The sequence below is a fragment of the Bombina bombina genome, chromosome 5 (genome assembly GCF_027579735.1).
Source record: "Bombina bombina isolate aBomBom1 chromosome 5, aBomBom1.pri, whole genome shotgun sequence".
Taxonomy (NCBI): domain Eukaryota; kingdom Metazoa; phylum Chordata; class Amphibia; order Anura; family Bombinatoridae; genus Bombina; species Bombina bombina.
In genome coordinates, this window is record NC_069503.1 from 119,445,019 (window position 1) to 119,467,572 (window position 22,554).

The 22,554-nt window shown below is 38.6% G+C and overlaps 1 protein-coding gene across 1 annotated transcript in view; it reads right to left on the minus strand.

The window, feature by feature from the left end:
• Positions 1-17,772: 17,772 nt before the first annotated feature.
• LOC128661377 (gastrula zinc finger protein XlCGF26.1-like) overlaps positions 17,773-22,554 on the minus strand; it is a 98,269-nt gene continuing 93,487 nt past the window's right edge. Inside the window, exon 2 of the mRNA XM_053715638.1 lies at positions 17,773-19,043. Within this exon, the coding sequence (XP_053571613.1) occupies positions 17,980-19,043 (1,064 nt within the window). The 3' untranslated portion in view covers positions 17,773-17,979. The remainder of the gene's footprint in view (positions 19,044-22,554) is intronic.

Consider the following 22,554-nt stretch of genomic DNA (forward strand, 5'->3'; position numbering starts at 1 on the left):
AGAGCAGCACAATGTGTATTAACCCTTCACTAGCACAGAGAGCAGCACAGTGTGTATTAACCATTCACTAGCACAGAGAGCAGCACAGTGTGTATTAACCCTTCACTAGCACAGAGAGCTGCACAGTGTGTATTAACCCTTCACTAGCACAGAGAACAGCAGTGTGTATTAACCCTTCACTAGCACAGAGAGCAGCACAGTGTGTATTAACCCTTCACTAGCACAGAGAACAGCAGTGTGTATTAACCCTTCACTAGCACAGAGAGCAGCACAGTGTGTATTAACCCTTCACTAGCACAGAGAACAGCAGTGTGTATTAACCCTTCACTAGCACAGAGAGCAGCACAGTGTGTATTAACCCTTCACTAGCACAGAGAGTAGCACAATGTATATTAACCCTTCACTAGCACAGAGAGCAGCACAGTGTGCATTAAAACCTCACTAGCCCAGAGAGCAGCACAGTGTGTATTAACCCTTCACTAGCACAGAGATCAGCACAGTGTAAGTGTATTAACCATTTAATATCACAGAGAACAGCACAGTGTGTATTAACCCTTCACTAGGTTACAGAGCAGCAAAGTGTGTATTAACCCTTCAGTAGCTCAGAGAGCAGCATCATACATAACTGCTCACTTGCTCAGAGAGCCACATAATGTGTATTAACCCTTCACTAGCACAGATAACTGCACTGAGTGTATTAACCCTTCACTAGCACAGACAGCAGCATAATGTGTATTAACCCTTCACTAGCACAGAGAGCAGCATAATGTGTATTAACCCCTCCACTAGCCCAGAGAGCTACACAGTGTGTATTAACCCCTCAGTAGCACAGAGAGCTGCACAGTGTGTATTAACATTTCATTAGCACAGAGAGCTGCACAGTGTGTATTAACCCTTCACTAGCACAGAGGTCTGCAGTGTGTATTAACCCCTCCACTAGCCCAGAGAGCTACACAGTGTGTATTAATCCCTCAGTAGCACAGAGAGCAGCACGCACAGTACACATAGTTGCAAGTCTGGGCATAGAGTGCTTTGAGCATTCTGTCAGTGGATATTTCTTTATTCACAATTTGTTGTTACAGTGTGTATTAACCCTTCACTAGCCCAGGGAGAAGGACAATGCGTATTAACCCCTTCACTAGCACAGAGAGCCACACAGTGTGTATTAACTCTTCACTAGCATAGAGAGCTGCAGTGTGTATTAACCGCCCGCACTAGAACAGAGAGCGGCACAGTGTGTTAACCCCTTCACTAGCACAGAGATAATCAGTGTGTATTAACTCCTACTCTAGCACAGAGAGCTGCACAGTGTGTATTAACCCTTTACTAGCACAGAGAGCAACACAGTGTGTATTAACCCTTCACTACTACAGAAAGCAGCACAGTGTATATTAACCCTCCAATAGCTCAGAGAGTAGCATAATGCGTATTAATACTTCCCTAGCACAGAGAGCAGCATAATGTGTATTAACCCCTTCACTAGCCAAGAGAACTACACAGTGTGTATTAACCCTTCACTAGCCCAGAGAGGAAAGTGTGTATTAAACCCTTCACTAGCACAGATATCTGCACAGTGTGTATTAACCCTTCACTAGCACAGAGAGCTGTGCAGTGTTTATTAACCCTTCACTATTACAGAGAACAGCACAGTGTGTATTAACCCTTCACTATCACAGAGAGCAGCACAGTGTGTATTAACCCTTCACTAGCACAGAGAGCAGCATAGTGTGTATTAACCCTTCACAGGCACAGAGAGCTGCACTGTGTGTATTAACCCTTGACTAGCACAGAGAGCTGCACTGTGTGTATTAACCCTTCACTAGCACAGAGAGGAGCACAGTGTGCATTAACCCTTCACTAACACAGAAAGCAGCACACTGCATATTAACTGTTCACTTGCTCAGAGAGCAGCATAATGTGTATTAACCCTTCACTAGCACAGAGAGCAGCACAGTGTGTATTAACCCTTAACTAGCTGTGCTCAGTGAGAAAGAGCACCTGTAAACCAACCCACTGCACTTAACTCTTGTTGGCGGGGAAATCGCAAACTCAGCCTGGCGAGAACACTGCTGCCAAAGTGCGGATCGGAGGCCACAACTGGTTATCGGGGGCCATGATTGCCTAGGCCGCAACCACATCTGTATCCCCAGCTGCATCAGACCTGGTAGACAGAGATACCTGGAGTACAGCGCAGTGCCGGTGGCAGTTCCTGCACTGGGAAGGATCACACCTCGGCTGCCTCAGAAGAGCTGAACCAGTGCGGAGGTAGTACCGCTGCTAGGTGAGGATCAGAGGCCACAAGAGGATCCTTGTGGAAGTGAAGCACAGGCTGCAAGCACAATCACAGCTCCTGATACACCAGACCTATGCATGTGGAGATACTTGGAGCATACTAAAAGTTGGAGCAAGCTCCTGCGTAGAGAAGGACTACACCCCGGTCGCTTTGGAGAATCTGATCCACAAACACACAATCTTCTACAAAGACCCTGAATATGTTTCCTGAGAGAGTGGATGCAGAGACCCGTGAGAGGTGTCCCAAGCAGAACAGCGTCTGGAGGAAATAGAGGGAGAAGTAGACAGACATCATTACTGCAAGTATATGTGTCTTGGCTCACAATAAACGCAAGTATTGTGCGTTTGACTGTGGGATCAGAAAAAAAATTAAAGTGTTTTTTACTATATGATCCAACTAAAGCTCCTGGGTTGAGAGGTTTATTTACCAGAAAGGGTCTTCTTAACTGCAAAGCTTCAAAAGATGCAGTGAACTAGCATCTCTATAAAAAGGAAATTTATTCTTACCTGATAAATTTGTTTCTTTTACGATATGATGAGTCCACGGATTTCATCCTTACTTGTGGGATATCGCCTCCTGGTCAGCAGGAGGAGGCAAAGAGCACCACAGCAGAGCTGTATATATAGCTCCTCCCTTCCCTCCCACTCCAGTCATTCGACCAAAGTTAGGAAGAGAAAGGAAAAGCCAAGGTGCAGAGGTGACTGAAGTTTAACAAAATTAAAGACCTATCATAAAAACAGGGTGGGCCGTGGACTCATCGTATCGTAAAAGAAACAAATTTATCAGGTAAGAATAAATTTCCTTTTCTTTTACAAGATACGATTAGTCCACGGATTTCATCCTTACTTGTGGGATATAATACCAAAGCTATAGTACACGGATGAAAAGGGAGGGACAAGACAGGGAACCTAAACAGAAGGCACCACTGCTTGAAGAACTTTTCTCCCAAAAACAGCCTCAGACGAGGCAAAAGTATCAAATTTGGAAAAAGTGTGAAGAGAAGACCAAGCTGTAGCTTTGCAAATCTGTTCAACAGAAGCATCATTTTTGAACGCCCATGAGGAAGCCACAGCCCTAGTGGAATGAGCCGTAATTCGATCAGGAGGCTGCTGTCCAGCAGTCTCGTATGCAAAACGGATGATACTCTTCAGCCAAAATGAGAGAGAAGTAGCCGTAGCTTTCTGACTCTTATGCTTCCCAGAAAACACAACAAACAGGGAAGACGATTGACGAAAATCCTTAGTTGCCTGTAAGTAAAACTTCAAAGCACGGACCACGTCCAAATTATGTAACAGCCGCTCCTTCTTAGAAGAAGGATTAGGACACAAGGAAGGAACAACAATTTCCTGATTAATATTTTTATTTGAAATAACCTTAGGAAGAAAAACAGGTTTGGTACGTAACACCACCTTATCCAAATGAAAAATAAGATAAGGAGAATCACATTATAATGCTGAAAGCTCAGATACTCTGCGAGCAGAAGAAATAGCAACCAAAAATAAAACTTTCAAAGACAGTAACTAAATATCTATGGAATGCATAGGTTCAAACGGAACCCCTTGAAGAACTGTAAGAACTAAATTCAAACTCTAAGGAGGAGCAATTGGTCAAAACACAGGCCTGATTCTAGTCAGAGCCTGACAGAAAGATTGAACATCTGGAACATCTGCCAGATGCTTGTGTAACAAAATAGACAAAGCAGAAATCTGTCCCTTTAAGGAACTTGCTGACAACCCTTTCTCCAATCCATCTTGGAGAAAAGACAAAATCCTGGGAATCCTAACCCTACTCCATGAGTACTTGGATTCGCACCAATAAAGATATTTACACCATATCTTATGGTAAATGTTTCTAGTAACAGGCTTACGTGCCTGAATCAAGGTATCTATGACCAAATCAGAAAACCCTCGCTTAGATAAAATTAAGCGTTCAATCTCCAAGCAGTTAGCTGCAGAGAAACTAGATTCGGATGATGGAAGGGTCCCTGAATGAGAAGGTCTTTCCTCAATGGAAGCTTCCATGGTGGCTGAGATTACATGTCCACCAGATCAGCATACCAAGTCCTGCGAGGCCACGCAGGAGCAATGAGGATCACCGAAGCCCCTTCCTGTTTGACTCGAGCAATCACCCGGGGAAGTAGAGCAAATGGAGGGAACACATAAGCTAGGCTGAAAGACCAAGGTACTGCCAAGGCATCTATTAGCTCGGCCTGGGGATCCCTGGACCTGGACCCGTATCTCGGAAGCTTGGCATTCTGACAAGATGCCATAAGATCCAACTCCGGCCTGCCCCATCTGAGAATCAGGTTGGCAAATACCTCCGGATGAAGTTCCCATTCTCCCGGATTAAATGTCTGTCTGCTTAGAAAATCCGCTTCCCAGTTTTCCACACCTGGGATGTGGATCGCCGACAGATAACAAGAGTGAGCCTCCGCCCACTGAATTATCTTGGTTACTTCTGTCATCGCTAAGGAACTCCTTGTTCCTCCCTGATGATTGATGTAAGCTACCGTCGCAATGTTGTCCGACTGGAACCTGATGAACTTGGCCGAAGCCAACTGAGGCCAAGCCAGAAGCGCATTGAATATTGCTCTCAATTCTAGGATATTGATGGGAAGTAGAGACTCCGTTCGAGTCCATACACCCTGAGCCCTCAGGGAGTTCCAGACTGCACCCCATCCGATCAGGCTGGCATCCGTTGTCACTATCACCCATGAGGGTCTGCGGAAGCATGTCCCCTGGGATAGATGATCCAGCGACAACCACCATAGAAGAGAGTCCCTTGTCCTCTGGTCTAGATTTATTTGAGGAGACAAATTTGTATAATCTCCATTCCACTGTCGGAGCATGGTCTGAGATGAAACCGAGCAAACTGAATGATGTCCATTGCCGCTACCATCAAACCAATTACCTCCATGCACTGAGCCACTGACGGCCGAGGATTTGTCTGAAGAGCTCGGCATGTGTTCAGAATCTTTAATTTTCTGACCTCCATCAAAAAAAAATTCATGGATAGAGAGTCAATTAGAGTTCCCAAGAAAGGAACCCTTGTTTGTGGAACTAGCGAACTCTTTTCCAGATTTACCTTCCACCCATGAGTCCTCAGGAAGGATAGAACAATGACGGTATGAGACTTTGCTAGTTGATAAGACGACTCCTGGATCAGAATATCATCCAGATAAGGCGCCACTGCAATTCCCCGCGGTCTTAGAACTGCCAGCAGAGACCCTAGAACCTTTGTGAAAATTCTGGGTGCCATGGCCAGGCCTGAAAGGAAGAGCCACGAACTGAAAATGTTTGTCCAGAAAGGCAAACCTCAGGAACTTGTGATGATCTCTGTGGATAGGAACATGAAGATATGCATCCTTTAGATCCACGGTAGTCATAAATTGACCCTCCTGGATCAATGGAAGAATGGTACGAATAGTTTCCATCTTGAAAGATGGAACTCTGAGAAACTTGTTTAGGCTCTTGAGATCTAAGATAGGTCTGAAAGTTCCCTCTATTTTGGGAACTACAAACAGATTTGAATAAAACCCCTGTCCCTGATTCCCGAAATTGGAACGGGACAAATCACTCCCATGAATGATAGGTCTCTTACACAGCGTAAGAACGCCTCTCTCTTTAGCTGGTCTACAGACAATCAAGAAAGAAGAAACCTTCCTCTGGGGGAAGAATTTCTGAATTCCAGCTTGTATCCCGAGACACTATCTCTAATGCCCAGGGATCCGGAACATCTCTTATCCAAGCCTGGATGAAGAAAGACAGTCTGCCCCCTACTAGATCCGGTCCCAGATCGGGGGCCAACCCTTCATGCTGACTTGGGAGCAGCAGCAGGCTTATTGAATTGTTTACCCTTGTTCCAAGATTGGTTTAGTCTCCAGGTAGATTTGGCTGGCGAATAGATACCTTCCTGTTTAGAAGAAGAGGAAGGGGGGTTCCCTTAAAGTTTCGAAAGGCACGAAAATTACTCTGTCGACCTCTCTGTTTGGATCTTTTATCCTGAGGGAGGGAATGACCATTACCTCCCGTGATGTCAGAAATAATCTTCAGGTCAGGCCCAAACAGGGTCTTCCCTTTGTAAGGAATAGCCAAAAGCTTAGATTTAGATGACACATCCGCAGACCAAGATTTCAACCATAAGGCTCTGGGCGCTAAGATGTAAAATCCTGAACTCTTAGCCGCCAATTTGGTAATCTGCAGAGAAGCATCCGTAACAAAGGAATTAACCAATTTAAGAGCTTAATTCTGTCCTGTATCTCTTCCAAATAAGTCTCAGTCCTAAGAGATTCTTCCAGGGCATCAAACCAATAAGCAGCCGCAGTCGTAACCGTGATAATGCAGGCTGCCGGTTGTAAAAGCAACCCCTGATGAACATAAAGCTTCTTAAGGAGACCCTCTAATTTCTTATCCATAGGGTCCTAAAGGGGCATTTGTATAGGCATTGCCCTTAAAGGGGCATTCAGCTATTTAACAGCGCCCAAATCCCTAATCTTAAAAAAAATAATAAAAAAATAAATAAAAAAAATCCTAACACTAAGCCCCAAATAGGTACTCAGTGTTCCTGAAGTCCAGCGGAGACGGTCTTTTTGCAGGCGGCTCCATCATCTTCTATCTTCATCCGGAGCCCATTAGGGGCAATGGGTAGTTTAGTTATTTTTTAGTGTTAGTTATTTTTCATTTTGGGGGTTTGTTGTATGGGGTTTTTTTACTGTTAGGGGCTAATTGGTCATTTGTTTAGGTAAAAGAGCTGTCTCTAGCTGCCATGACCAACAAAAGCCCTTTTAAAGGCGATTGGTAGTTTAGTATAAGATTAGGGGATGTTTTTATTTTGGGGGGATTTTTTATTGGGGTATTAGTTTAGGTTAACATTTTTTATTTTGGATAGCTTTGTTTATTTTTTTCTGTAATTTTAGATTTTTTATAACTTTAGCTTTGGGGGTTGTAGTTTTTTTTAAATATACTGCCCTCTGGGCAGGCTTATTGCCAAGTATAATTATAAAACTATATCATTGCAGGGGTTTTTTTTTTTTGGGGGGGGGGGTTCTTTTCTTTGTTTTTTTTTTCTCTCCCTTCCCCTTCTCTCCACCTCTCTTGAGAATTATGGTTTGTATTCAATAGTATGATGGTCTCTATTGGTAAGAATCATAATTTAATAATTATAATAATAATATTGATTTATCTCTTAATCTAGTTTCATGGAATGTGGGGGGATAACCTCGCTGATGAAGTGAAAAAATATTTTCCTGATGTGGTCTTTTTGCAGAAATTACATCTAAAGGACTCTGAGATACCCAAATTAAAAACAAACTGGCTTACAGAGGTTATAGCTACTCCCTCCAGAAAGCGTAAATGTGGAGTTGTGATACTCTTTAATAAACAGATTGGTATTCACTATTATGAAACAAGAATTAGACCCATTCAGTAGATATATAATTGTACAAATAGAAATTAACAAGAAGGTCTGGACTCTTTGTAACATGTATGGGCCAAATATCTTTGATGCAGAGTTCTGGAACAGACTAAAAAAAAAATTAGCCAATTATCTAGGAGAAATACATGATAGTGGCGGGTGATTTCAATATGACCCTGCACCCTGAGATTGATCGTCTTCGCCTTAAACAAACATCTTATTATTTTAGAGAGGCTAAGTTCTTCAAAGATTTTGAAGAACTCTGCCATTATTAGCCCGTTCTGTATTAGCCCGTTCACTAGCTTAGAGAGCAGCATAATGCTTATTAACACTTCCCTAGCACAGAGAGCTGCATAGTGTGTATTAAACTTTTACTAGCACAGAAAGCTGCAGTGTGTATTAACCCCTTCACTAGCTCAGAGAGTAGCACAGTGTGTATTAACCCCTTCACTAGTACAGAGAGCTGTACAATGTTTATTAACCCCTTCACTAGCACAGTGTGTATTAATCCTTCACTAACACAGAGAGCTGCAGTGTGTATAACCTCTTCACTAGCACAGGGAGCTGCACAGTGTTTATTAACCCCTTTAATAGCACAGAGAACTGCACAGTGAGTATTAACCCTTCACTAGCACAGAGAGCAGCACAGTGTGTATTAACCATTCACTAGCACAGAGAGCAGCACAATGTGTATTAACCATTCACTAACACAGGGAGCAGCACAGTATGTGTATTAACCCTTCATTAGCACAGAGAGCTGCACAGTGTGTATTAACCTCTTCACTAGCACAGAGTACTGCACAGTGTGTATTATTAAAGGGACAGTCTAGGCCAAAATAAACTTTCATGATTCAGATAGAGCATGTCATTTTAAACAATTTTCCAATTTACTTTTATCACCAATTTTGCTTTGTTCTCTTGGTATTCTTAGTTGAAAGCTTAACCTAGGAGGTTCATAATTTCTTAGACCTTGAAGCCCACCTCTTTCAGATTGCATTTTAACAGTTTTTCACCACTAGAGGGTGTTAGTTCACGTATTTCATATAGATAACACTGTGCTCGTGCACGAGAAGTTATCTGGGAGCAGGCACTGATTGGCTAGACTGCAAGTCTGTCAAAAGAACTGAAAAAAGGGGCAGTTTGCAGAGGCTTAGATACAAGATAATCACAGAGGTTAAAAGTATATTATTATAAATGTGTTAGTTATGCAAAACTGGGAAATGGGTAATAAAGGGATTATCTATCTTTTAAAACAATAAAAATTCTGGTGTAGACTGTCCCTTTAACCCTTCCATAGCACAGAGAGCAGCACAGTGTGTATTAGCCTCTTCACGAGAGCAGCACGGTGTGTATTAACTCTACACTAGTACAGTGTGTATTAGCCCTTTACTAGCGCAGAGAGCAGTACAGTGTGTATTAGCCTCTTCACTAGTACAGAGAGCAGCACAGTGTGTATTAACTCTACACTAGTACAGAGAGCAGCACAGTGTGTATTAACTCTACACTAGTACAGAGAGCAGCACAGTGTGTATTAACTCTACACTAGTACAGAGAGCAGCACAGTGTGTATTAACTCTACACTAGTACAGTGTGTATTAGCCTCTTCACTAGCACAGAGAGCAGCACGGTGTGTATTAACTCTACACTAGTACAGTGTGTATTAATCCTTCTCTAGCACAGTGAATTGCATAGTGTGTATAATTAAGGTGACCTTAGTCAATAACATGACCTGACTAGTGTAATTTGAAGCAGTGGTTCCAGTAGTTTATCATTAGTTGTAATCTGCCTCTGTATACCAGCCCATGCTGTAGCTGTAACTGATCCAGCCTGGCATACCCCCCAACTCTCCCTATTTTCATGGCACAGTCCTGATTTTAGGGGTCTGTCCCGGGTTGCTTGCCATGTGTCCCGCATTGCCCCATGCATTTAAAAATATTTGACCCATGCTCAGAAGCAGCTGGCTTTGCTCTCACAGGGTTAGATACCTGTTAGATTCCCTGTGGAAAAGTAATGGTGTGTGGGTTAAGCAGGAGTAAGAAGGCTGTATACCCTCTGACCTCAGGTAATGGTGACCTCTAACCTCTGGTAGGGATGATGTCTAACCCCTGGTGATAATACTAGCCTGCCTTCAGTTTTATAGGATGAGCAGTGCTAACACCATGGTAATGAACAGTGGCAACCTCAGACTGCCAGCTAATGTGCTTGCCAACCCCAGGACCCCATACAATTTATTACAGATACCCCTAGATAAGGTAGTGTGTATGTATCTGCATGCATAAGTGTAAGCTAAACAATCCAAAAGCTGGTATGCTGCATAAAAAACTGGTTTATTCCAAAAAGGCATTAAAACATGGCTCACAGTGAAATAAAATATATGGCACAGTCATGGACAGACTAGTCTGACGCATTTCGGCCCCAAGTAACCTTATTCATAGACACTACTTGTCTCTTATACCTGGAGGCTTTATTCATCGCCTTACAATCTGATTGGATGTCCTGACAGGTTCCCAAATACCTGTCCCTGCAGTTAAAGTGATAACATTCCCTACGCCTAGTTAAATATGTGTTGATTCAAAACTGTTTTTTAATTTTTATAAACTGGATCATTACTATAATAGTATCCATTCTAACACATTTATTTTACACACTTATAAGATAGTATATCATTAGTGGTGCTCATTGATCTTTGTAGTATTTTTGATTTACTTATCGGATACTCCGTATGTATTAAGAACTCGCTATTGCATATTATATGCTAACTGATGACTATTATCCCAACCTTTAAGCATCAATACTTCATTGTTAGACCCATACAATGTTGTCTCTCTAGGACTACATATAGGTTTTATATAACGTAACATAAACATAATAATTGTTAATCCCTAAGATACATTTAGCATGTATATATAACCTTTAGGATTGGAATTATTGTGTTACATTTACTTAAATTGCATACACTCAGGTCACATGGCATGAATATTTAGGGGGATTTAATTAATTATTGGCAATAACAATCTCCAACATAGACTTTAATTTTTACTATATTTTGGAAGAATTGCAGTCTATTGCAGATATCAGATGTGTAGCTATATAGATCCAGGATCATGAGTTTGGATTGTTATTGGCAACTAGCTATAACATAAACATATTGAACTCTAGATGGATAATGATAATGTAACCATGGTAACTATACATCATACCGTTAAGCCCATACACATGGAGAACAAAGGCACCTTTTTTATAAGCAAATGTAACACAATAATTCCAATCCTAAAGGTTATATATACATGCTAACTGTATCTTAGGGATTAACAATTACAATTATTTATGTTACGTTATTTAAAACCTATGTGTAGTCCTAGAGAGACAACATTGTATGGGTCTAACAATGAAGTATTGGTGCTTAAAGATTGGGATAATAGTCATCAGTTAGCATATAATATGCAATAGAGAGTTCTTAATACATACAGAGTATCCGATAAGTAAATCAAATATACTACAAAGAGCAATGAGCACCACTAATGATATACTATCTTAGAAGTGTGTCAAATAAATGTGCTAGAACTGATACTATTATAGTAATGATCCAGTTTATAAATATAAAAAAAACAGTTTTGAATTAACACATATTTGCATAGGTGTAGGGAATGTTATCACTTTAACTGCAGGGACAGGTATTCGGGCACATGTCAGGACATCCAATCAGATTGTAAGGAGGTGAATAAAGCCTCCAGGTATTAGAGACAAGTAGTGTCTATGAATAAGGCCACTTGGGGCCGAAACGCGTCAGACTAGTCTGTCCATGACTGTGCCATATATTTTATTTCACTGTGAGCCATGTTTTAATGCCTTTTTGGAATAAACCAGTTTTTTATGCAGCATACCGGCTTTTGGATTGTTTATGCACTGACCGGCATTGTAGAGTGCTGTCCGGATATGAGGAGCACAAGTGTTTGCCAATGACACGAGTAGGCTCCGGGTTAGTCCTAAAGAAAGCCGCCAGGACCAGTGACACCCAGACCGAAGTACTAATACCAACAGCTGAGCAGCAGGAGCCCCCGTATACCTATTAGCAGAGAGCAAGCCACATGACTGGATGACGTCAGTCGTCGTCATCAGGTACAGAGAGAGCAAGCTGCAGAGGGTAACAGAGTAAAGGAAACAACCGTATTAACCCTTGTTAACACTAAGCTTGGAGGCTCATAGACTACATGCTGGAGGAGAAAGGTGAGACATAGTACACATTTGTATCATAGGCGACGAGTTGAAGACCATACTTTGGGTGTCACTGGAGCGGCAAGGTAAGTTTTTACATTGATTGCACTAAGTGTAAGCTATGTAGTGTGTGTGTGTATATCTGTATGTATAAGTGTGTGTGCGTATCTGCATGTATAAGTGTATGCTATGTAGTGTGTGTGTATCTGCATGTATAAGTGTAAGCTATGTAGTGTGTGTGTGTGTGTATCTACATGTATAAGTGTAAGCGATGCAGTGTGTGTATCTGCACGTATAAGTGTAAGCTATGCAGTGTGTGTGTGTATATCTGTATGTATAAGTATGTGTGTATCTGTATGTATAAGTGTAAGCTATGTAGTTTGTCTGTATGTATAACTGTGTGTGTGTATCTGCATGTATAAGTGTAAGCTATGTAGTGTGTATGTGTATCTGTATGTACAGTATAAGTGTATTACTATATCCTATAAACAGAGGCATTAATGCTATTATAATTATAAACATACATGGCAAATATAACTCATAGACTATATGTATACACACATATACAGTATATCCAAAAACACAACTCGTTTATCACGTTTGTTTATAATTATATTAACATTAATGCCTCTGTTTATAGGATATAGTAATGCTGTAAAGATAAGAGACTATAGAGGGTTAACGGATGTGTTTTTTTTTTTTTTAATGTTTATCTTATTATTTGGAGCAGATATAAATATAAGGTTTTAAGGCCCTTTTAGACGTTTTAACAAATTAGTAATATAGTTGTTTCTATGTTTTAAGAAATTGTATAGTGTTATTGTATAAGTATGTGTTATGTTTTTTCACATTGCGCTTGGGGAGCTTTTGCCCATAACAAAGATGGAGTAAGGGCGTTTGTATCTCTGTGTCCCAAGATGCAGAAATTAGAGGAGTAGGGGGGCGTCACCTACCTCTGAAGAAGCAACCAATAGCGTTGTGAAACGCATCAGGCCACACCCTCCACTTGTGTTAGGCTAACTTTTAGTGCTATGGCACGCTGTGTATGATACACACTGTGGTGGGATATTTTGTCACAGTTTTAACTTGTGGATGCATTGCATCAACTGATTGTATATGGTTTTATACACATATGTTTGATTTTGAATAAATATCCATATATGTACATTCCCCTCCTAGTCCATTCGTTGATTCCACAGAGTCCCCTTCCTGCTTTGAATCAAAGCTTTTTACAGCACCCGGGGAGTCAGTGTTTTTCTCCTTAACGGTTCATCTTCTGTTTTGGAGGAATACAGAGACACACAGAGAGGATTCTCTGGGCTATGATTAGCCTCCCTGCTGTTATCATACCTCATACTTGTTGAGGGTTATACAAGTGAGTGAAAGTTTAGCTTGTCTTTCCTCTTTCTTTTTGGAATTTTACATACTACACCAGATTGGATCCAGTTGTCTGTGCACCCTTCCCTCTTCTGTTTGTCTTATATGTATTCATATATGTATCTATGTCTGTAAATACATATATACACACATAAATACATAAGTACACACTTGAGTCCTTGTAATTTTTTCTGCCATTTAAAAAAAATGTTTTATTAAGTGTTATTAGTGTAACTGTACTTTGAAATGTGTTTTTGATGTGTTTTGTGAAACAGTTGACCAGAGCTTTGAGGATGCGATAATCATTCTAGCATATATTGAGATTGCACTCATGGGTTACTTTCAACTTGTAATTCGCTAAACTTGATGCGTGCAAACACCTGTAACAAACCCCTTTTGGCTCAGGCTTAACTGTTAGCACGCCACATTTATAATCTGGCCCTACATTTTTACTTTCAACTTGTAATACCAGCGATAACCTGATAGCGCTATTTTTTTTACCATGAACGTAGTTAGTGAGGGATAAACAAATAACACAACACTTGTAATCTAGCACTAAGTGTGTTAGTGTAAAGTTAGATTAAATCAGACGTTCTGGTTGGAAAAACCTTTATTTTTTTGTATCTTGTGATACTTACCAAAAGGAAATGATCACACTGAGCCGGGGAAAAAATTATATACATACACCAAAAAGCCAGCGGGTAAATGGAGATTCCTCTAACTCCAAAAAGACAACCAACACAAGACAAACACAGTAGTGTCAGAAAGACACCACTGTTAGACCCCAGGCGCTGCTAAAAACAGCTTAATTTGGTGAAACAACAAATATATTATTTTATATTATAATCAAAACAAATATATAAAAGACAATAGATATAGATAAATAGCTTACCGGGAAAATGAATCATAAAATAAATGTAAATTTATTGGAACAATTTCACACATTCAATTCATACATACAATATATCACAATAAAATACCTTCAATATACGCTGATCAGGCGTTCACAAGTGTAGTAACAAATTATAAAACTAAGTCTCCCTAACACAGTTGATATATAAAACTAAATAAATGCTAGAAAATACTAAAAAATAATGATCCCTGAGATATGGTGTAAACGAAGATCCCAGAGAAAGAATCAGAATAAGATCCACATCAGCTGGAGATAGGAGTCGTCTGGAGCTGCAATGAGATTGAAACCCAGATCAAAAGACAGGAAAAGAGCCACAAATTATGGTGTTCACTTATTACTTACACCATAATGGTTCTCTGTAGTCCCAGGCTCTTTTTTTCTTCTCTCTTAGTACTTTGCAGATAATCGCCGCAGTCTCCCTTCTTCCAGGTATATAGCAGCACTTTGCGGTGAATAGACCAGGACCGCTCACAGTTGTTCATGCAGTCTCGGCACTGGTAATTTCATCAGGATCACCTGAATAGTGGAAAAGGTGGGCGGAGCAACGTGTTTCAGCCCGTTCTGGGCCTTTGTCAAGCTTGGGACTACAGAGAACCGTTATGGTGTAAGTAATAAGTGAACACCATAATTTGTGGCTCTTTTCCTGTCTTTTGATCTGGGTTTCAGATTTTATTTTATGATTCATTTTCCCGGTGAGCTATTTATCTATATCTATTGTCTTTTATATATTTTTTTTGATTATAATATAAAATATATTTGTTGTTTCACCAAATTAAGCCTTTTTAGCAGCGCCAGGGGTCTAACAGTGGTGTCTTTCTGACACTACTGTGTTCGTCTTCCCAAGAGTTTTCTATTTTTGATTATTATATTTTTTAAATTTATTAAAAACAATCATATTAAAAAAAATTAAAAAAATCCTTTCAGTAACATTGTACTCTTTTGTAACATATGCAGAAAATGACTAATGCAATAACAGTAGATACATTAACTGAACGAAAATTCTGATTTAAAAGTAGTGAGTTAAAGGGATAGTAAAGTCCAAATTAAACTTTCATGATTCAGATAGGGCATGTCATTTTAAACAGCTCTCTAATTTACTTTTATCATCAGATTTGCTTTGTTCTCTTGGTATTCTTATTTAAAAGCTAAATCTAGATACAAACTTTCACTGTGAAAAGGAATCACAAAACAAAGGCACCTCCTAGTGTGATATAGTTAGTGCAACTGGATAATGTGAATGCCAAAAAGATAGTCACAAGTGGAGCGCCACCCAAGTCTGATGAAACAGACAGCAGTCTGAGAAACGCGTTGCTATCTGTGTTTTTTTAATTATCAGTGTCATATGGTTGACATCTGTGTTTTATATATACCATTAAATTGTGGAATTTTAACCTTCTCTGAGAGTTTGAGCTTATTCGATCCATTGAGGACACCGGAGAGACCGGTATACATGCTGTGCCAGTGAGCTGGGACACTGCAGGTTCCCAGTCTGCTTGACTTAGCACAATTGGATGCTGCTCCACTTACAAGTATCTTTTTGGCATTCCCATTATCCATTTGTACCAACTATATCACACTAGGCGGTGCCTTTGTTTTGTGATTCCTTTTCACAGTGAAAGTTTGTATCAAGACCATTTACCTGGCAAAGAGCTGACTTCTCATTGGGTGTGACCAACAGATCATACATCATCTGTATAATACAGGAGGAATATCAACATCTAAAGGACCTTTGTACCTTTGCATCCACTTAAGGATTGACTCCTGGAACAGATAAGAGTCAATAAGAGCATTTGTGCTTTTGCATATATTTTATTACTTTTGCATATCTATTAATATATATGTTTTACTACATTCAATATTAGTATATTACCACAATTGTCCTTTAGTCTTTGGTGTGTATGTCTATATATATCTATCATTATACTCATTTGAGTTAAAAGGTCACATCAATGATTATCTTATCTGTATTTGCGCCCCCCTAGAGTTGCCACTTAGTTTGTGTGACAGGATATCAAAATCTAAATGGGCTCATATGTTAATTTCTAAACCTTTGAAGGCCGCCTCTCAGCTGAATGCATTTGACAGTTTTTTCACAGCTATGGAGCGTTAATGTGTTTCATACAGACAACATTATGCTCACGCACATAGTGTTTTAACTAATTGCCTGAAATGCAAGTCTATCAAAAGAACTGAGATAAGGAGGCAGTCAGCAGAAGCTTAGATACAAGGTAATTACAGAGGTAAAAAGTATATTTCTATAACTGAATTGGTTATACAAAACTGGGGAATGCTAAATAAAGGGATTATCTATCTTTTTAAACAATAACATTTTTGGTGTTTACTGTCCCTTTAAAGTAGATGCTGTACTGAAAATTTGACAGGACAGGATTTTTTTTAATGAAATATATTGTGAAATGTGTAGGATAATGCAGACTACAACATGCCTCATTTGGATAATATAGACACACCCCTGTCAAAGCTTGCTTAGCATAATAACAAAATAATACTAAAACCCCATAAAATAAAAACATGTTTTTTTACATTTTATCACAATCTTTCATGACCCTTTAAACAGAGAGCGAATTATATGAATGGTTTACAAAATGATGCCAGTGTTGGGATTGGAAGGGACAACTTGTAACAGAGCAAAAACATCATATAGCGGCTAATGAAATGTTATACTGCAGTATCCAAGTTTTTCTAATCTTCGTACCACTGTGTGAATTAAAGGGATATGAAACCCATATTTTTTTCTTTCATGATTCAGTTAGAGCAGCAATTTTAAGCAACTTTCTAATTTATTCCCATTATCAATTTGTCTTTGTTCTCTTGGTATCTTTATGTGAAAAAGCAAGAATCTAAGCTTAGGAGTAGCTCCATTTTTGGTTTAGCATCCTGGGTAGCGCTTGCTGATTGGTGGCTAGTAAAGCTAAAATTCAATTCATGTAATTTTAAACAACTGTCCATATTACTTATATTGGAATATATATAAATTGTAAAGTTGTTTAAAATTGCGTGCCCTATCTGCATTGGGAAAGTTTAATTTGTCTTGACTGTCCCTTTAATTTTCTTGCAGGTGATTACTATTTATGTAGTACCCACCTGCTACCTATAGGGGCATGTCCCTAATAATTTGACCAATTCATCATAGTGAAGTTGGGTATTAGATATAGTTTCTACAAAACCTCCTTCCTTTCCAAAAACAACATCCCTTATGTCCTTTATCACTGCTGATCACATTCCCATGCATTTCTCTGGGCTATCACTTCCATTCTAGGAAAACATGGGGTTTTATGTAACTTTAAAGTGGGAGGATACTCATTTACCTCCATATAGAATATAAACTATCACCTGTAATCTTAACACATTTGTGTCCCATCATTTAAAGTTTTTTTTTCTAAAACCAGAGGTACTGTATCTGCATTTGACCATTTCTACCACATGTTGTACACATGAAATAACACAATAATAAAATTAAAGTACTGGTTGTGTCTGCTCAGAACCAGCAGTTCTCTGTGGCTACTGAGACACCTAGGGTTATAAAACACATAGTCTTGCAGGGTCACAGTGCTAAAATAATGATAATTTATTAGGACAATTTGTTATTTTCTGCATTACATTGCCCTTTAATGATTTAAAAGACACTAGTTTTGTAAAAAAAAAAAAAAAAAAACTATAAATCTTTCCACAACCATTTCTCATACTCTGTACCACCGTGAGCTTACTGATGTAGTAAAGCTGAAATGCATTTGTAGAAAGCTGTTACACATTATGCATCTGTGAGAGGATTCTCACTCTGGTGAATGTTCTGGTGCTTTAGGAAAGCTGGCTTCTTCATAAATCCTTTTCCACATACTGTACATGTGAAAGCCTTTTCCCTTGTATGAATAGTTTGGTGCAATCTAAGTTTTGACTTCTCTGCAAAGCTTATCCCACATTCTGTACATGAAAATGGTTTCTCTCCTGTGTGAATTTTTTTGTGCCTTTGAAGAGCTGTTTTATGCATAAAACTGTTCCCACATTCAGTACAAGTAAATTGCCTCTCATTTGTGTGGATGATTTCATGATTTCTGAGATGACTCTTTAATTTGAAACATTTTCCACACTCTGCACATTCAAAAGGCCTCTCCCCTGTATGAATCATTTGGTGTCTTAAGAGACCTGACCTGTCTCTAAAGCTTTTATCACATTCTGTACATGTGAATGGTTTCTCTCCTGTGTGGATCTTTCTATGAGATATGAGAACACTCCCACATGTAAAACTTTTCCCGCACTCACTACATTTGAAATCTCTTTCTCCTGTATGAATCTTTTGGTGTATTTGTAGATTTGATTTGTGGTTATATTGTTTCCCACATTCAGAACAAGCAAATGGTTTCTCTCCTGTATGGATCCTTACATGAGATATGAGGAAACACTTATGTGCAAAACCTTTGCCACACTCTGTACAAGTGAAAGGCTTTTCTCCTGTGTGAATCGTTTGGTGTTCTAGTAGACCTGACCTTTCTCTAAAGCATTTCCCACATTCAGTACAAGCAAATGGTTTCTCTCCTGTATGGATCCTTACATGAGATATGAGGAAACACTTTTGTGCAAAACCTTTGCCACACTCTGTACAAGTGAAAGGCTTCTCTCCTGTGTGAATCTTTTGATGTTCAAGTAGACCTGGTCTTTCGCTAAAGCATTTCCCACACTCTGTACATGTGAATGATTTTACCCCAGTGTGGACTCTTTTATGGGTTGCGAGCACATTCGCCCGTGCAAAACATTTCCCACACTCCCTACATTTAAACGGTTTCTCTCCTGTATGAATCCTTAGGTGTATTATGACACCTGATTTTCGTGTAAAGTTTTTTCCACACTCGGTACAAGTGAAAGATTCATTCCTTTTGTGAATCACTTGCTGTGATTTGAGATTTTCCATTTGTTAAAGTTATTTTGATCACTCAGTAAAATTGAATAGTTGATCTTCTGTAGGAGTCATTTCTTTATCTCTTCACAAACTGTCTGTCATCCAAGATCTGTTAATTAATCTGTTAGTACTTTTAGCACTCAGTAACTTTTAGCTTATGCGGTATCAGGCTGATTCTCACCGTTCTCTGGTGTTGTGTATAATATTCTAGCTATTTTCTACAAAGGATAAATAAATAAAAAAAAAAGGGAAAACTGGTGGTTACTAATGGTGAGATTGGTCAGGGGACAAACAATATTATACTCACACTATTGCTAAAGATACCACCTGCATAGAACATTACAATAAATACAGACTCTCAGTTAAAATAAATTACTATTCATACATTTACTTAACTATATGTACAACTCAAATTCACTAAATATAAATGTAGCGCAAATGAACTTGCTAAATTACCTAATAACCAGTATGGCATTTTTTTTTTTAATAATAATGAAACGCAATCATTTTCTTTTGTGATTCAGACAGGGCATACAATTTAAAAAAAAGTATCCAAATGATGTACATTACCAAATTTGCTTTGTTCTCTTAGTATCCTTTGGCTAAAAAGAATACCTAGGTGTCATCTGGTGCTCTTGCAAATGGCTAACATTCTTTCAAAACTGCTGCCATTAAGTGCTCTAAACATGTGCACGCTCCTGAGCATACCTTTCTGCTTTATAACAAAAGTTCCCATGAGAACAAAGAAAATTTGACAAGAGAAGTAAATTAGTAAGTTGTTTAGAATTGCTGCTCTGTCTGAATTATAAAAGGAAATGTTGGGTTCCATGCCCCTTTAATGGAGCACACAACGTTTTGAACTTCTTTCACTTTCTGCTATGATATTTTTTTTTTAGCAAAAAAGTTTCTGCAGGTCATTTTTTAAATGAAATTTTAACTTTAGTAGTAACACTAAAGTAGAGATGAATTGCTGGAGAATAAAGCAATTTGTAAGGTTTTATAATATAATCCTACATAGAAACCCGGAAAACTGTTACAAGTTGAACTATGGCCCGCTATTACAAAAAATTAAAACTGATCTGGATTTATGGTCCTCACTATCTATCTCTCTTACAGCAAGGGTTAACTTGATAAAAACGATTGTCTTCCCTCGAATATTGTATTTGCTTCAAAATCTTCTTTTATTCTTATCTAATAAGGATATCTTAGATTTACAGCGATGGCAGTCTAATTTTATCTGGGGGAATAGGAAACCACGCATTGCGCTTAAAAAATTAATGCTAAAACGAGAGACGGCAGGACTAGCTCTCCCAGATTTAAGACTATATAACTGGGCTTCCTTGGCTAAAATCGCCTTTGAATGGATTACAGAATTAAATCGTTTTACATCATTAGATCTAGAGGTATTTCTAGTTACACCTTTTGCATTAAAGGCTATTTTGCATTGTCCATTAAAGAAATTACCTCTTAATATTACGAAATCAAGGTCGATAAAAAATATTATTATTGCATGGCAGAAGATCTGTAACTATCTTAAGGTATCTCCGGCATTCTCAGAGTTTCTCCCCATTGTAGAAAACCCAGAATTCTCGCCAGGTATTGCTCAAGGGGTTTTTAGAAAATGGGCTGAGCTTGGTCTTTGCTATGTGCGTCAAATTTTTAGCTCTGATAGATTAATGACCTCGGAAGGACTATTTCAGAAGTTTAATCTTCCAAACTCAAATTTATATGCTTACTTTCAATTGCGACATTTTGTTTTTTCACAGAAATGGGATAGCAAAGCCTTATCGGATTGGTCAGATATCACGAATATCATACGCAGATTCTCGTCAGGGTTTACACCAATTTCTTTAATCTACGACATTATGCTAGCCAAGCAAGGGGATCTGCATGAAAATAATTTATATAACTTTTGGAAGAGGTACTTTCTAGACTTAGAACAGAATAGGATAAAACAGAGTTTTGAGATGATAGATAAGGTATTAGTATCAACAGCATGGAAAGAATCACATATGAAACTTATAAATAATTATTATCTCTCACCGGAGAAAATGTCTAGATTTTATCCCCTACAAAGTTTTGCTTGCTCTCGCTGTGTATTTCCTAAAGCAGATATCCTACATTTATTTTGGGCCTGTCCAAAAATACAGCAACTGTGTTTAAAAATTTGGTTCTGGTATAGCAAATGTTATCAAGACTATAATAAGTATACGGCAGTGGATATATTTTTTCTCACAGGTTCTGATCATAGGTCTAAAAAGACAATCTAAAATTTTGAATATTATTATTTTAATTACAAGACATTTAATACTGAAGAGTTGGAAAGATCATGTGGCACCCAGCTTCTCAGTATTTCTTAAAGAAATACAATACCAGATCATATCATATGGTCTTTTCGACAGAAGCAAGGATAAACATCTTCTTGCTAGACTGGCTACCTGTGGTTAAATCCTACCCACTTTCAATTCAAAGACGTATCTTAGCCCCTTTCCTGAACTCCATCTCTTTTGCTGAGTTGGTGGTATCCAATTTGTTTCCTGCGAGTTGGTTGTCAGCTGCAAGGGAAGTGGACGTATGAGAAGGGTTAACATAGATATGTAAATTGTACTGGAGGATGGAGGGGGTACTAGGGGGGGGGGAGTTGGACCCGGGCGGGGAGGGGCCCGAGGGAAAGATGTTTTCTTCCTTTTTTTTTTTTTGTTTTGCTTTGTTTTTGTTTTGTTTGAGTTTTTGTTTTGTTTTATTGTGTGTTTTTCATGGTTAGAAAATTATTAGGTAATTTCATACTAGAGTGTCCACTATAGTTTTGTGTCTAGTTATTAAAATGGTAAAAAATCCCAGCAAGCCATACAGGACAATAAGTATGTTATATATTGGTAACGAACATTTTTATTTTATATTTTTGATAACCTTTCAATGTATGCCAATACTCTTTTTTGTTTGTATTTTAATATATACCAATGTTTACTAAGCCCTGTGTGGCTTATGAGTTATATTGAATGTCCATGTAATGTTTGCTGGCTATAAAAATAAATATAAAAAAAAAGAATTGCTGCTCTGTCTGAATTATAAAAGGAAATGTTGGGTTCCATGCCCCTTTAATGGAGCACACAACATTTTGAACTTCTTTCACTTTCTGATATGATATTTTTTTTTTAGCAAAAAAGTTTCTGCAGGTCATTTTTTAAACACTAAAGTAGAGATGAATTGCTGGAGAATAAAGCAATTTGTAATGTTTTATAATATATTGCAACAGCTGAAAATTGCAAATTAGCTGCAGAGAAAAAAATAAAAGAAATTTTCCTACGTTTTTAAAATGACTCTTGAATAAATTTGTTTCCTTTACTCTTGATCGAACATCACATAGTTATAAGGTAAAAATATAGTAATAAAAAGGTGCATTGCTCACAAGAACGTCTTAAATTCAGGAGT